The 17,243-nt window shown below is 39.4% G+C and overlaps 1 protein-coding gene and 1 long non-coding RNA gene across 25 annotated transcripts in view; one reads left to right on the forward strand and one right to left on the reverse strand.

The window, feature by feature from the left end:
- LOC131519871 (uncharacterized) overlaps positions 1-4,387 on the reverse strand; it is a 47,962-nt gene extending 43,575 nt beyond the window's left edge. For both annotated transcript variants that reach the window (XR_009265837.1, XR_009265838.1), the window contains exon 1: positions 4,260-4,387. This is a non-coding gene — a long non-coding RNA (uncharacterized LOC131519871). The remainder of the gene's footprint in view (positions 1-4,259) is intronic.
- The window catches only part of C2CD5 (C2 calcium dependent domain containing 5), a 101,465-nt gene continuing 88,451 nt past the window's right edge, over positions 4,230-17,243 (forward strand). For all 23 annotated transcript variants that reach the window (XM_058743387.1, XM_058743391.1, XM_058743389.1 and 20 more), the window contains exons 1-2: positions 4,230-4,368; positions 4,523-4,642. In XM_058743387.1, the coding sequence (XP_058599370.1) occupies positions 4,553-4,642 (90 nt within the window). In that variant the 5' untranslated portion in view covers positions 4,230-4,368; positions 4,523-4,552. The remainder of the gene's footprint in view (positions 4,369-4,522; positions 4,643-17,243) is intronic.

The following is a 17,243-nucleotide window of genomic DNA, read 5'->3' on the forward strand; positions in this document are numbered from 1 at the left end:
ACTGTGCCCACCATACATGAAACACTCCTTTATGAGCTACAAGGGAACCAATGGGAAGATGAGTCTACCTAACAATTTAACTCAATTTTACCCTTTACTCAGCTGATTTGCTGCTTGAGAAGTAAAAGTACCTGAGTGTTCAAGTTGTCATTTGTACCTACCCTCAAACTTTCAGCTTGAGCACTTGACTAGGTAGCTGGTGTTTTGCAATCTGAGATGGGTAACACAGTAGAGGAGGACCAGGCTTTTTATTTTGTTGTTGTTATTATAATTGCTGTTGTTACAGTTGTAGGAGAGGTAAAGAAAATAAGTTTGGTTTTGGATATGGATTTTAAGGTCACTTTGATACTCCACATGGAAACAGGAACTAGGCAATTGAATATATGGGTCCAGATACTCGAAGAAAGTTGTGAGCTAAAGATAAAAGTGTTAGAATCCTCAGCTCAATAAAAGAAATCAAAATTATGGGCATGAATGAGATCACCTAGGGAGAGACTATAGTTAGAAGAGGGACAAGAACTGAAACCCTAAAGAAAACTCGTATTTGTTAAGGACAGCGAGGAAGCTGAGAAGGCAGAAATATATGTTTATATATATATATATATATATTTATATATATATATATATAAATATATATATATATATAAATATATATATATATATATGGCAGAACAGATAAGAGAAGCATGGTGTCTGAATATGAAGAGGAAGACCATTTCAAGGAGAACATGATTAACAGTGTCAAATGCTACTGAGTCCTGTAAAATGAAAACTGTCCACTGGATTTTACAGCCAAAAGTTATTGATGGCCTTGGTGAAAGTTGTTTTGGTAGAGTGGTGGTAGCTAAAGTCAGAAATTGTTTTAAGAGTGTCTGTGAAGTGAGGAGAAGGCACCAAATATAGATAACCCTTGAGAAATTTAACCTTGAGAGGATGGAGAAGGATTAAAAGGAACATTTTAGGAAGCCAGAAAAGAGAGCAAAGCAATAAATGTATACGTTATGAACATTTAATTCCACAAGTATTTACTTCTGTAAGCATTCATGGATCACATGAAAGGCACAGGGAGGGAACTGAGAATTGAGAGATGTACAGGAAACAGTCCTTCTCCTCTAGGTACTCAAAGTTTAATAGGGGAGAGACACAGAAAAACAATTATGTATATAGACAGTGTAATAATAGATATAGTGGATTTGGTAGCAGCATAGCAGTGGAAGTGGGAGTGTAGGTTTATCAAGAAGGAGATAAGGGAAGACGTTAGAAGTAACGCTTAGGGGTGCCTGGGTGGCTCAGTCAGTTAAGCATCTCTGTCTTGATTTTGGCTCAGGTCATGATCTCGTGGTTCCTGAGATGGAGCCCCTCAGTTTGGCTCTGCACTGATGGCATGAAGCCTGCTTGGGATTCTCTCTCTCCCTCTCTCTCTGTCCCTACCCTGGTTTCACCACCTCTCTTTCTCAAAATAAATAAACTTAAAAAAAGAAGTAATACTTAAATTGAGTTACGAGTTCTTAAGCGTTTGCAAGGATGACTATGAGCAAGACATTCTAGACAGAGAAAAATGCATAGTTTATAGGAAACTACATAAGCCTCTATTTTTTAAAATTTTATTAAGTGTTTCTTTGAGAGAGAGCACGAGTGTGGGAGGGGCAGAGAGAGGGAGATAAGAGAATCCCAAGCAATTTTTATCTTGCCTGAGCAGAGCCAGACTTGGGGCTCAGTTTCATGAACCTTGAGATCATGATCTGAGCCGAAATCAAGGGTCAGTTGCTTAACCAATTGAGCCACCCAGGTGCCCCCGAAATTACACACAGCCTTTAAAGAGGGGTTCTTGGAATCAAACTGCCTGGATATAAATCCTGCCTCCGATATTACCAGTTCTATGACTTTGGGTCACCAAGTAAGCATTGCAAAGCTTCAAATTCATTACCTATAAAACGAAGGCTGATAATTCCTATTGCATAGGATTTTAGGGAGCTTTAAAAGCTCCCTAGCACTGAATTCAGTAGCAGGTACATAGCAAATATTCAATACATATTAACTTTATTTATTGTAGGATCTGAGATGAAAAAAGAGTGGTAAAGTATGAAGCTACAAAAGTTAATCAGGAACCAGATCATGATAGATTTGTCAGGAAAAGTCCACACTGTGCCCAGCATGAATTAAAACAAACCAGTACAATTATTAGAAAACAAACTGAAGTCAGGCTTAATTCTACTAAAAAAAAGTCTTCAGGAAGCATCTTAATTATAATCTCCTGTTAATGAAGCCTGAGGCAACAGGTATGAACAAGTACCTTACAGGATACTAATTAGGAAGCTGAGATTGTTAACCTCAAATTGTGTAATTTGCAAATATATTTTTACATTACAACATCTTGTAATACAAAACATTATTTTCCATTAAGATTGTTGCAAAACTTCAGTTTTCTAATTTTTTTCTTTTTAGGTTTTAGTTTTTTGTTTTTTTTTTTAATGAATTGGTAGCGTGGTAATACTTTGATTTCAGTAAAAAATCTATTTCAAATCTACCACCAAAACAAAACATACCGAAATGAACTGGTCACATAGTGTCTGTCGCTCACCATGAGAGTTTGGTAAGGGCATTTTAAGAGTAGTTAGGTTGCACAGAAAGCTGCAGTAGGATCTAAGGAAATCTACCTGGGAGCTGTGGCTTTCTAGCCTTTAGTCATAGTTTGAATGGATAGTTTTCTGTACTCCAAAAAGTCAGTGATTAATATTTAAAATTTTTATTGAGGAAGCCTTTTTCTTTTCCCTTTGGAAGTTCAACTTCTCACTTAATGTGAACAACGTTCCCTCTATAGAAGGATTTGCTGCCTTAGAAAATTTTTTTAATGTTTATTTATTTTTGACAGAGAGAGAGACAAAGCATGAGAGGGGAAGGGGCAGAGAGAGGGAAACATAGAATCCCAAGCAGGCTCCAGGCTTTGAGCTGTCAGCACATAGTCCTACAAGGGCCTTGAACTCCCAAACCGCGAGATCGTGACCTGAAGTCTGTTAACCTACTGAGCCACCCAGGCGCCCCTTTAAGATTTTATTTTTAAGTAATTTCCACATTCAATGTGGGGCTCCAACTCACAACTGGAGATCAACAGTCACACGCTGCACCCTCAGGGCCAGCCTGGCACCCGGACCTGTTCAGTGTTTTCAAAGTTAAAGTTGTATTGGCTTAAACAAACAAACAAAAAATCTTCATTTGGGAATTTTCCATTCCTGATGAATCTGGGGGTAAAATCTTTCTACTGGAATTGTTAATGGTGATTTTGGTATTTGATATGGCATGTACCGTTAATGCTGTTTTTGATATTTGGTATGGAGTGATTTGTGTTACATCCTGTGCAGTGTGCCTTAATTTCCCTAATTTTTCTCTGATGGTCTGAGCCTATAGATTATGCCTCTTTTTTGCATGTTTATGTATATATATAATTGGGTTGATTGTTCAAGATGTTTAATTAATCTCATCTAGTTGGTTTCTCGCAGTTGACTAGAAATTTCACAGGGTAGGAGGTCCTGAACTCCTGCCAGTAAAGTAGGTCTTATCTTTAGGCTTGTCTGCGCTTATTAAGCACACTGACCTGATCTAAGAATGCAGGGCAGACTTCTTCAAGCAGTGGCTTTGGATTTCAAAGTTTTGTTTTTTCCCCCCAAGACCTAACCAGTAACATCTACAACCCAGTACACGTGTATATGACTGACTAAAAAAATGTTGCTAAAGAAGACTTATTTGACTACCCGAGATATCCCTGACATTTCTTACTCTCCTTCGTATAAAACAAAAACTACACGCCGTCCAGGTAGAAACCAGCTAACCAGACTTTATGAACCACTAACGGGTAAAGGCCGATGGCAATCCCTCCTCTAGCACTCTCCGCCGCTACCCCTTCCGTTATACCCTTCGAGAATAAGTGCTTGCAGCTGGGAAGGCGGCGACCAGTGAAGTCACGGAGCCGAACCAGCGCTTCGTCCCTGAAGGACGCAGTCAGGTCGCCTTCAGGGAAGCAGCCTCGGCTCGGTGGATGATGCAGGGCTCGACCTATTTCCCTGCCCTCTGGCTTCCTCGAAGTCCGTCCCGCCCCCTCCATCTGCTCTCCGTGAATTTAAATTCTCCCCTACAAAGTGCGCCGAGCGCCGAATGATCGATGTTTCCTCCACGCCCCGAAAGCCGCCATTTTGGGGGGAGGAAAATACAAGTAGGGGTGGCAGAGGCTCCACGGGATGGTGACTGGCTTTTGCTTCTCTTACCAGCACTGTGGGACTGGGGTAGAAGAATCCACCGGGACCACTCCTCCGGCTGCCTCTCCGGAATGAGGCTTCAGCGCCCGCGCGGGACAGCCCCCTTACTCATCCGAGAGTGAGTGGCAACCTTCGGCGCGGCGCGCCATAGCGCGCCCTCCACTGTCAGTTACCCCGCGCGCTCCCGGCAGCGCGCGCCGCTCCCCGCGCGCTCCCGCCCCTCCCCCGCCGGGCTTGGAGCTCGGCGCAGACTCGCTTGTTTGTTTCTGCAGGAGCCCAAGGAGAGGCCGAAGCCGAGAAAGATGCCTGGGAAGCTGAAGGTGAAAATCGTGGCCGGGCGCCATTTGCCAGTGATGGACCGAGCTAGTGACCTGACTGATGCCTTCGTGGAGGTTGGTGCAAGGTCCTGCCCCTCAAAGCACAGGGAGTGCCAAGCCCTGTGAAGGATCCTACCCACCTCACCCCCAGCTCTTCAGCCCATTCTCATTTCGACTGGCGTCCTTTGTGCGGTGCTTGTCCAGCCGTCCCTTGAGGGCTGACTGACGAGATTGCAGCCCATGTGATGGGTGCAGCGCTCACAGGCGTCTGTGGCGCGCCGCGCGGGGAGGCAGTTACTGCTCTGCATGCTGGGGTGACCCTGATGTCAGGACTCATAACAGGCCACCTGCCAGTCAGGAAGCGATCCTGAGGCGTGGCCGCTCAGCCACCGAAACTCACACACACGTACATTCTTCTGTTTAGGAGGGTGGCTTCTGACGCCGAAGTGATGGAGATCACGTTAAAAATGTAGATACAGTCCGTTATGGGCACTTGGAGACCTAGAAGGCGTGGCGATCCACCCCTTAGCATAACATTCTCTGAATCATCAGTGTTAAGTTAAAACACAGCTGGAAAGCTTTCTGCTCTTGTATAGACTGGTAGGTCTGATGAGCTGTTTTAGGGTAATTTAGTGCCTTGAGGTAGGAAGCCAATTAAGTGCCATGGATTTAAATTGCAAAATTGCTTTTTAAGTCAGATGATTAGTTTAAAGCTCATGCAAATTAGCACAGGCCTAGGGCCCGGAAGGTAATAACCCAAAGTCTGAAAGAAGCCAAGTAAAAATTGTAGTGAAAGTTGACATGATGAGCCAGAGCATTAGAATAATAATCATTTGGGCTATTAATGCTTAGAGTTGATAGCTACAGGATAATATACAACCTGATTTCATATCAATATAAAATATTCTTTTCTTTAAAAAAATTTTTTTTTAATGTTTACTTTTTTATTTTTGAGAGAGAGAGAGAGCGCGCGCGCGCGCGCGTGAATGGGGGAGGGGCAGAGAGAGAGGGAGACACAATCTGAAGCAGGCTCCAAGCTCCAAGCTGTCAGCACAGAGCCCCACCCAAGGCTCATACCAACCAGCGTGGGATCATGACCTAAGCCAAAGTCGATGCTTAACCCGACTGAGAGCCACCCAGGCACCCCTCAGTATAAAATATTCTTGATGTTCCCTAAAGGTTTTCTGACTTAATAATTGCAGTTTTTCCTCCCAAACATTGGTATAGTTATTCTTAATCCCAACTTCATTTTCATTTGAGAAAACATGTTGTGTGTGTTCTTGGGTCAGCTGTTAGGTAATGGAGATTCACACATTACCAAAGCATAGTCTTTGCTTTTAGGTAGCTCAGAGACTGACCCATATAGTTGAGGTTAATAACTAATAGCTAACATTTGTTGAGTCTCATTATTGCCAGGTTTTTGTTAAGTACTTTTTAATTCTTATTACAACAGTCCTGCTATTATATTATTATCCCATATTACAGTTAAGGTAACTGAGGCCTAGGAACAGTAAATAATTTGCCTAAGGTTTCTTAACCATGTAAATAGCCTTGTGGTCTGTTCTCTTAACCACTGTGCTAACATTGCCTCTCTGGACAAGGTGATGAGTGTTGTCGAATATGGAAACTTCATTCTGTCTCTGAAGGTTTAGGAAGTCTTACTAAGAAAATGACATTTGAGCTGAACCTTGAAGGATACTCAGGATGTTACCAGACAGAAGGAACGTCAAAGGCACAGGATGAGATACATGGTATGTTCAGGGAACTATCTTAGTTTGGGATGTGTCTGGGAGTAAAAGGGAATATGTGAGTAGTGGAGGTTGTGGGGGATGAGCCTGGAAAGGTAGGTTGGTGCCAAATCTTGTTTTCTGTACTGAATAATTTTCCTTTATAAGCAGGGATAAGCAAAGAGAACTTTTTTTAAATGTTTTTTTTTGAGAGAGAGAGAGAGAGAGAGACAGAGTGTGAGTAGGGGAGAGGCAGAGAGAGAGGGAGACACAGAATCCGAAGCAGGCTCCAGGCTCTGAGCTGTCGGCACAGAGCCCGATGCGGGGCTCGAACTCATGAACTGTGAGATCATGACCTGAGCTGAAGTTGGTGGCTTAACTGACTGAGCCACCAGGCACCCCGCAAAGAGAACTTTTTAAGCAGAAATGAAATAAGGTGATGTTTGTATTAGGTTGTTTATAGGATGACTTGTATGATAATGTTATTGATGAACTAGACAAGTGAGAGTTGAGGCAGGGAGATCAGTTAAGAAGGTGGTAAAATTATCCAGGCAGTATGTGCATGTTGAGAATGGCTATGGGAACCAACTAGAGGAGAAAGACTTAAGAGACATTTCCTAGGTAAAATAATGCCTTGGGAATCAATGGTTTTGCTGGTAAGGGAGGGGTTGGATTTAAGGGTGACTTATTAATTCCTTCTTCCAGCAAATACTTAATAAGTGCTATTTGCCAGGTCCAGTGCTAGTCACTGGTGTAGCTGACGCGTACATAATAGTGAACAAAATAGACTTCATTCCTGCTTTTATGGAGTTTATATTTTGGTGGAAGAGACAGACATTAAAAAGCAAAGAAATGATTAAATATGTAACTGTGATGAGTGATATGAAAGCAATAGAGAGTAGCAAGGAACATCTGTTTTAGATTGGGTAATTGGGGGAGACCTCTGAGGAAGTGTCCATCAGAAGACCTGCTGGATGAGAAGGAGCCAGCTGCTTAGGGAGTGTATTAGGAAGTGAAGGGAGATGTGTATGACTGGCGTATAGTGAGTAAAGGAGAAAATGGTGTAAGATAAAGTTGTAGAGTTAGTCAAGGAGCCAATCGTTCAGGATCTTAGAGGCCGTGATTGGGAGTATGGATTTTATTCCAAATTCTGTAGTAAGCGGCTGTTGAGATGAGTACTCTTTTTTACTACCTGTAGTATGAACTGAAAAGAGAAATAACTGAAAAGAGAAAGCTATTTGGAAGCAAATAGCTAATTACGAGATTCTATAATAGTTCAAAAAAGAGAAGATGGGAGCCAAAATGTTGGTTTGGTAATAGAAGTGGATGGATTCCAGATACACCGTGAAGAGGGATTCTAGAGGATTTATTGGTCGACTGGAGTAGGGGACCAGGGAAAGGGAAACTAAAAGATGACTCTTAGTTTTCTGGAATTTTGGGGGTAATTTTCTGAGACTCCATGGGATTGATAGAGATTGATTGAGTAGGTGAAGAGTCCGTTTCCGTCGAGGTGTGTTAAGTTTGAGACGTCTTTAAGAACTTTAATTGGAGTTGTCAGTGAGGAAGTTAGATTTGTGAGTGTGGTGTTTAGAAGAGAGGTGTGAGTTAGAAATGAGCTCATACAGGCCATTGCTTTTCGATTCTGAGACCCAGTACCCACTTTATATAGCACGTGTTTTGAAATCCACTCTTTACTACGCTGGCATGGTATTTATAGCTGATGTAAACAATCCTTACAATTAAAAATCAATATATTGCTCTAAGTATAGTATGATAAGAGACTTTAAAATTTGTATTTCAATATGGAAGTACTTGTTCATGAACATAGTAGAAGATGCAAAATAATCAGATTGAGAACATGAATATTTATTAAGCCTTTGTATATACCCATCACTGTACTGAGTATAATACAATGTGCTGGGGATATAGCAGTGGATTAGACAAAAATTTCTTTAATCATGGAACTCACATTTTAGTGAGAGGAGGGAATTCATAAAGAAGATCATTAAAGAAAAGATAAACTCTGTTAAATAGCGAGAATATGGAGAAAATAAAGCAAGGATACAAGAGAGGGAGTGCCTCACTTTGTATAAAAATCATATGAAGCTGACTCCGTAGAGAGTGAGACAGTTGTGCAGTCTTGACATCTCAGATGGCCTTCATTGCTATCTGATTTTTCAAAGTAGTCAACTCATGGGAAAAAGCATGTTGGTTTTATTTCTTGACAATTATGTATATGAAAACTCCATTACAGTACTTTTATCTGTAGAATGAGATGGGTTTTTAATCCTTTGTGACTGTCTGGTAGGACATTTGAAAGTCATGAGACAAGTCTTCATTGTAGGGGACTATTTCTTGCATTGCAGGACACCTACCTTCTCTGGTCCTTCCTCCTAAATATTACTATTGTTCCCCACAAAAACACCCATAGAAATTTCTAAAATTCCCTTAGGAGTTGGTTCTGTCCCTTTTTTTAAACCTCTGAATGAGGGGAGAAAGAAGAATGGATCCTTGAAAAAACTTGATATTAAATGTCTATTAGAGGAGGGGGACCAGGGGAAGAAAACGGAAATTATCAGCCAGTTGGGGGGAGAAAAATCAGGAAAGTAATGCCTGAAAAGGCAAGAGGGGAAGTTTCTGGAAAGAGGAAGCCCTCAACCATTTAAATGGCACTGAGGAGGTCAAGTAAAGAGGACAGAGAAATCACTGTATTGGACAATATGGAGGTTGTTACTGATGCCAACAAGAGGAATGTGAAGGAAGCCCATATTGTAATGAGTTAAAGAGGGTTAAGGGGTACAAGGGAGGTGAGGAAGAGGTGTGGCAAGAATGGACAATTATTTAAAGAAATACAGCTGTGAAGAGAGGAGAAATGGTGTGTTATTTGGGGAGTATGTGTCTTTCAGTACTTAAGTTAGAAGATATTAGAACATATTTGTGTGGTAACAGGAAAAATCCAGCAGAAAGGGAAAGATTAATGCAGGAAAAAGGGGATAATGAAGGATTACTGTATAATAAAGGGATAAATTGTGTGATGTAGACTGTAAGTGCTGTATAAGCTCGTAAGAGAGGGAGATAATGGTGCCTGAGCTGGTCATGAGAAGTCTTTGTGCTGGACTTGAAGGATGGTCAAATTTCTATAGGCAGAGAGGAAAAAAGGACATTTTTCAGATGAATAGGATAAACTTGGTAAAAGCAAAAGGAGAGGGATAGAGCATATGTAATTGAAGGGAGGATTCTTGTGGGGAATAAAATTTGCTAGGTAGGGAGATGCAGATTATTGAATGGTCTGAAAACTATGGGGTGGAAGTTTGTACAGTAGAAGCTCTGTTAACAAATTTGCATTAATTCACTCATCACAGTCCCCAGTGTTCTGCATTCTTTCCATAAGCCTATTCTTTTTTCTTTTTTTATTTTAGGGACAGAGTATGAGCAGGGGAAAGGGGCAGAGGGAGGGAGAGAGAAAGGGAAGGAGAAAATCCTGAGATCCTAAACAGGCTCCATGCTCAGGCTCCTAAACAGGCTCTGCCTGAGGGGGCTCAATCTCAGGACCCTGGGATTATGACCTGAGGCTGAAATCAAGAGTCAGATGCTTAACCAACTGAGCCACCCAGGTGCCCCATCCATAAGCATATTTTTGAATACCCACATTGCTAGATTATTCTCCAGTGTGCCTGTGTGCGTGCTTCTCCCATCAGTTGGCCGATAATACTTTACCAAAAGGCAGTTTTGTTTTTTTCCCCAAACCTGTTTTATGCCAACTCTATTTGTTATTGTAATGTATTTAAACCTTATGTAAATTGGTGAAATAAGTGTGAAAATGAAGTTGATAATGTTATGTAAAGACATATGGATACAGTCAGTAAACATTACTCTTGAATTAGATGAAGAAAAGATTGTAAAAAATCTAGGATTCTGTGTTCATATATTTTTACAAGCAATTTTAAGTTCTACCATCATAAAAAAAACCTAAACTGGAAATCACAGATGGTACATTATGGGTGTGGCTTATGCAAAAAAGATGATGCAGAACTCTTAACAGTGGACCCTTACTCAAATAAGAGGCCTTAGCCTTACATTCAAAGATAGAGGAATGAATATTTATTTGTATGTTTTATCTTAAAATTTTTACAGTTTGTATCATTTTTAATGATTCCTTGATTTAACCATATTATTTGATGAACTGATCAAATACTGGTCTGGATTGCATTGGTTGAGGGAATTTCTACTACATATGATGTGAGAAATTTAGGAAGCCAGTGAAGACCAAGTAGTATTTAAAGATGTTTATTCTTGCAGGAATTTCCAGGATAAATGAGGTAGAAGTTCTGTATAAAAGAAGTATTAATGGAAGTTTATGCTGGTATTAATGTGCATGTTACAAACTGTTCAGCAAGGTATATTGTCATTTTGTGTTTACCCAGGAGCCTGTGAGTGAACAGAGAGAGGAAAAGAAATTAATGTTTAATGACATACCAGACATTTTGCTAGGTCTCTACATGCATTTTTTTCATGTACTACAACAACCCCCCTTTCAGAAGAGGAAACAGCCTTAAATAACAGGTTAAATAACTTTCTCAAGGTAATTTAGCTAATGAGTGGGGAAAGAGAATGCTTTTACTTTACTAGGGAATCTCATTAAAATCCCTGAGGTTCTTTAATAAAGTTGTAAGGCATTCATTTAATTGCTGGGTAATAAAATCTCCTTCAAATTAAATAAGACCAAATGAACTATGATTCTTTAGTAGAAGGGGAATCATCACAATTTGCAAAAATACACACTTTAGCCTTTTCCTTTTTCTAAAATGTTTGTTTAATGCAGTTTGGAGCTATCAGATCTTTACTGTATCTAGAATGGGCAGTTGACCAAAAAAAAAAAAAAAACAATGAAAGGCACAATATAACAGTACAGTATAGTGGGACAAACCTGAAGGGGGCTCTGAATTCATAACGTAAAGAATGATATGGTAGTTTTGGCAGTTGAATCCAAACCGTTAAGTACATTTGGCTTTCGAAAGGTTTTGAATAGTTTTATGATCCTAACCACATTTTACTTCAAATTAAGCAGTTACTGGGTAATTTAAGCAATAAGTATTTCCTTGATATTTTGAATATTAAAATGTAATGAAATTTGTAACTGAACAGTAATTTCTGTTCTTCTCAGGGTTCCCCATCCCCATTAAGTTTCATTCTTTACTGTTTGTGATTTAAAATAAGTTATTGAAGTAATACATGAATAGCTCCCATTACAAAAGATTGAAATAATTCAGAAGTAAAGCTTGAACGCCCCTTCCTTTGTACTTACTATGCTGTACGCTGTACTGTATTTCCTACCATGTCAGTCCTCTCTTCAGAGATGATTGCTGTCAATTCTTTGGCATGTGTTTGTTTACTCCCCCTCCTTCCTTTCAAAAAAAAAAGTTTTATCGTATTTTAAAAAACGACTGTAATAATGCTTTATATATTTTATAACTTGTTGTTTTTCAGTTATTGTGTCATTGACGTTTCCGCATGACAGTGCATAAAATCAATTCCATTCTTTAATGGGGATACATGTGATTTACTCAATAATTTTCCATTAGATAAAAATCTAATGACTAGATTTTTTAGTTTTTTTTTTTTTGTTTTTTTTTTTTTTTTTTTAGGAAGGAGACTCATGTGAAAATGTTTCTTTAGGATAAATTCCTGGAAGTGGATCCAGAATTTTATAATTTTAATCAAAATAAATATGATTTGAATATAATATGATTTGAATATATTTGAAAATATAATATGATTTGAATTTTTTATGTTTTTGAATTTTAAAATAATACATTTTACAAATAGGAAGTGTATGTGCATGGTTCAGAATCAGAAGGTACAAAATGAGTCAATCTCTCATACTGTGTTTCTTTTAACCAACCTGTTCTGTTTTTTCTAGGGTCCGTTGTTACCATTTGTTGTACATTCTCAAATAACCTGTGCAGTATGTAGGCATATATTACATGGCTTATAACATTTTGGCATTTTTTTCCCCCCAAAGAATGCTATACATGCTGTTCCATTGAAGAAAGATCTATTTTGGTGATCTATACCAGTGCAGAGAACTGCTTCATTCTTCTAATTAGCATTTGGACTGTGTGTCTTTACCATACTTCATTTAACCAGTTCCAAATTGGTGGATATCTAGGTTATTTCCAGTCTTAGGCTACCATGATGCTGCCTGTATATGTCATTGTGCACTTCTATATAAAGTTAAAGGGTATAGGCATTTAACATTTTGATACATTGTCAAACTACAGTCCTTAGAGATTGTTTTAATTTATATTCCCACCAACAAAGTATTAGAACACTTCATCAACACTGTTTTAATTTATATTCCCACCAACAAAGTATTAGAGGACCTCATCAACACTGTTTTCAAATTTTTTGCCAATGTGGTAAAAATGTTGGTTTAGTTTGCATTTCTTAAAAAAATTTTTTTTAATGTTTTATTTATTTTTAAGACAGAGAGAGACAGAGCATAAGTGGGGATGGGACAGAGAGAGAGGGAGACACAGAATCTGAAGCAGGCTCCAGGCTCTGAGCTGTCAGCACAGAGCCCGATGCGGGGCTCGAACTCATGAACTGTGAGGTCATGACCTGAGCCGAAGTCAGACTCTTAACCGATTGAGCCACCTGGGCGCCCCTAGTTTGCATTTCTTATAGTATGAATGTGGTTGATCATCTTTTGATGTATGGTTGACCCTTGAACCGGGTGGGGCCTCTTAGGGGCAGTTGACATCCCTCTCCCAACCCAGCACAGTTGAAAATCCACATGTAACTTTTGACTCCCCCCAAAATGAACTACAAATGGCCTGCTGTTGACTGGAAGGCTTACTGATAACATAAAGTTGGTTCACAGATTTTGTATGTAAAATGTATTATACACAATATTCTTACACTAAGATAAGCTAGAGAAAAGAAAGTGATACTGAGAAAATCATTGGGGCACCTGGATGGATCAGTGGGTTAAGCAGTGGACTTGTGTCGGCTCTTGATTTTGGCTGAAGAAATCTCACAAACCGTGAGACCAAGCCTCACATCAGGTTCCTTGCCGACAGTGTAGAGCCTGCTAGGGGATTCTCTCTCTCCCTCTCTGCCCCTCTCCCATGTGTGTGCTCTCTCTCCCTCTCTTTCTGTCTCTCAGAATAAATAAAATCATAAGGCAGAGAAAATATATTTATAGTACTGTTCTGTGTTATAGATACTGTAAGTTTACACTGTATGATTACAAGGTGAATCATCTATAACTACATCAATATTGTCTTAAATGATACAAAACACAGTAGATGTTCCACATATTACTAACACTAGACATCAAAAATGGAAAGATACTGTGAAAAAGAAATTCTTCATTTAAAATTTTTTTTTTCAACATTTTTTATTTATTTTTGGGACAGAGAGAGACATAGCATGAATGGGGGAGGGGCAGAGAGAGAGGGAGACACAGAATCGGAAACAGGCTCCAGGCTCCGAGCCATCGGCCCAGAGCCCGACGCGGGGCTCGAACTCACGGACCGCGAGATCGTGACCTGGCTGAAGTCGGACGCTTAACCGACTGCGCCACCCAGGCGCCCCGAGAAATTCTTCATTTAGAAGTATAATGATTTATACATTGGTAACAAAGAAGCAGCAGTATGATTGCTTTATGGTAGCCTAGTGTAATTGATAGGATTGCTTCACAGGAGCCTTGCTTATACATTAACAAATGAATTGTTATAAAAAATTTTTTATTGAAAAATTTTTATGATACACAGTATTGCAGTTTTAGAAATGTAATAATGCTGTATTAGAAATGTAGCTAAAAACAAAAAACAAAAAACCCGTGATGATAGGCTGATACACAGTTTTTCCAATAATGGAGAGGCACAGCGTGGTATATAATTCTTTGAAAGCAAAGTTATAAAACAGAAAAATAATGTGATTAATTTTGTATTAACTATTGCTCACCTGTATCTATATAAGTATAGGCTAACCGCTTCTATACAAGTCTAGTACACAATGACTACTTAGGCATCTGATGATGGCACAGAAATGCCTTATACGGTTCTTACTGTACAGTTATTAGATTTTCACATGAAGACACTCACACAACAGATATGCTTATTAATTGTACAGCATGATTTATTAAGTGGAAGTGGATTGTCAGGTCTTCATCCTCATTGCTTTCATGTTGAATATGTAGAGGTAGAGGAAGAGGAGGGGATGGTCTTGCTCTCAGGTGGCAGAAATGGAACAGGTGGAAGAGCTGGAAGGGGAGACAGGAAAGGGAGGCACATGGTAATTTGCATTTTCTAACATTTTTGCTTTTTCATTTTTCGAAAAGTATTTCCGTACAGTACCACTGTTTGTGTTAGTTTCGGTGCTAGTATCCTAGAAAGGTCTATGTTGTAAGAGAAGTCAATAGCAGTCTTGAATACTCAGATCCCTTCTGTCAGGTTGTTTAATATCAATTTATTTTCTGGCACTGCTTCTTTTACATCTTTTTTCTCATTATCTGGCACTGGTTTGGAAGCCCTCATCTCCATCAAGTTGTCTTCTGTTAATTCTTCTGGTGTGGTGTTCATTAGCTTTTAAATTTCTCTAAGATCCATACCTTGAAACTCTTCACCCTTCACCGTTTTTGCTATATCCACAATCTTTTTATTATTACTTAAAAAAATTTTTAATGTTTATTTATTTTTGACAGAGTGTGCATGCGCTAGAGCATGAGTGGGGGAGGAGCAGAGAGAGAGGGAGACACAGAATCTGAAGCAGGCTCCAGGCTCTGAGCTGTCAGCACAGAGCCTGACACTGGGCTCGAACTCACGGACTGCGTGATCATGACCTGAGCCGAACCGAACACTGAACTGACTGAGCCACCCAGGCGCCCCGCTATATCCACTGTCTTTTCCATGATTTCCCCCTTTTAAAAAAAGTCTTTTTTTTCAAGTAGTCTCCATGCCCATTGTGGGGCTTGAACTCAAAACCTTAAGATCAAGAGTCACATGTTCTACCAACTAAGCTAGCCAGGCTCCCCTCCATGATTCCCTTGATTGGCTCTGTTGTAAGTCCTGTGAAGTCATGTACAACATCTGGACACATTTTTTTACAGCAGGAGTTTATTGTTTCAGGCTTGATGGCTTTCATGGCTCTTTCTATAATAATGATGGCATTTCAGTGGTATAATCCTTCCGGACTTTTCATGATGTTCTCGTGGAATTCTCTTCCATAGTGTTGACAATCCTTTCCAAAAAACACCATGTGTAATGAGCTTTAAAGGTCCTTATGACCCCCCTGATCTAGAGGCTGATTATAGAAATGTTGTATTTGGGGGCAAGTAAATCACTTTGATGCCCTTGGTGTTGAACTAATGGGGTTCTGGGTGACCAGAGACATTGTCCAATGTCAAAAGAACTTTAAAAGACAGTCCCTTAGAAGCAAGGTATTTCCTGACTTCAGGCATCAATGAAATCAATCCAGAAAAAGGATTCTTGTTGTCCAGACCTTGTTGTATAACCAAAAGACTGGCAGCTGGTGTCTGTCTTTTCCTTTCAAGGCTTAGGGATTAGCAGCTTTATAGATAAGGGCAGTCCTGATCATAAACTTGACTGCATTTGCACAAAAGAGTAGAGTTAGCCTATCCCTTCCTGCCTCAAACCCCAGAGCTTGCTTCTCTTCCTTACTAATAAATACCCTTTTTGGGATTTTTTTTCCCCCCGCCAGAATAAGGCACTTGTGTCTGCATCAAAAACCTGTTCAGGCAGGTTTCTTTTCAGTGATTTTTTCAGTGGCATCTGGGAACTTGTCTGCTGTGTTTTGGTCGGTGGCAGCTATTTCTCCTGTTATCTTGACGTGTTATAAGCCAGTCCTCTTTCTAAAATCAAGATACTATCCTTTGCTGGCATTAAATTATCCTGCTTTAGATCTTTCATCTTCCTTTTGCTTTAGGTTGTCATATAATGACTTCACTTTTTTCTTGAATCATATTAGAGTGTAGTGTATCCTGCACCCATGTAAAAGCTGCATTTTCAATATGAAGTAAAAAGGTATTTTTCAAAAAGTGCAAGGTTTTTGCACCTGTTGCATAGCTGCAGCGGTGTCTTCACGAATTTTCTCTATTTACAGTGGTCCTTATGCTGGATTCGTTTATCTTGAAGCAGCAGGCAACTGTAGCTGTAAAACTCGATCTGTAGTACATATCAAGCAATTCAGCTTTTTCTTGTTAATGTCATGACTTTTCTTTGATTCTTGGAAGCACTTCAAGCAACCCTAGTGGCACTTTGTATGGGTCCCATGATGTTATTCAAGGATTACAGTATTACACTAAACACAATGAAAAATACTCAAGAACTGCAAGAGGTTACTTTGTGCTGCAGTATGCAATTTACTGGAGAGACGAACTGCTCACATGGAGATAGGTAGCATGGTACAGTGTTTTAAGTGGATACTCAAAACACTTGGGCTCATGGCAGTGGCAATAGGAAGTGGTATGAAATTATTCTAGTACTACAGTGTGTGCTACAATTCATTTTATGCAGTTATGATTTAACACTGCATCTTTACATTTCTCTCAACTGCAAATGGCATTGTGTATGCTCTTATGTCTTTTTTTTTTTTTTTGCATGTTTTGATCAGTTTTAACTTTTTCTAGTTAGTGTGTATTTTATGGTAGTAAGTGATAAAATAGACTGGTATTTACATATATCTTATGCATTCCTGACATAACTGTTTCTTAGTTTATTTGCTATTTCTAGGGGTTTTTTTTGCTATTCATTTTGTTTATGAGTTTTTTTAAATTTGTCACAAATCTCCAAAAAGTTCTCAAGTATATTTACTGAAAAAATCTGCCTATAAAGTGGATGCGTGCTGTTCAAACCCATGTTGTTCAAGGGTTAACTGTACTTTAAAAACATATATATTAAATAGATAAATAAAAACCATCTGTA

The sequence above is a fragment of the Neofelis nebulosa genome, chromosome 8 (genome assembly GCF_028018385.1).
Source record: "Neofelis nebulosa isolate mNeoNeb1 chromosome 8, mNeoNeb1.pri, whole genome shotgun sequence".
In the NCBI taxonomy this organism is placed as follows: Eukaryota; Metazoa; Chordata; class Mammalia; order Carnivora; family Felidae; genus Neofelis; species Neofelis nebulosa.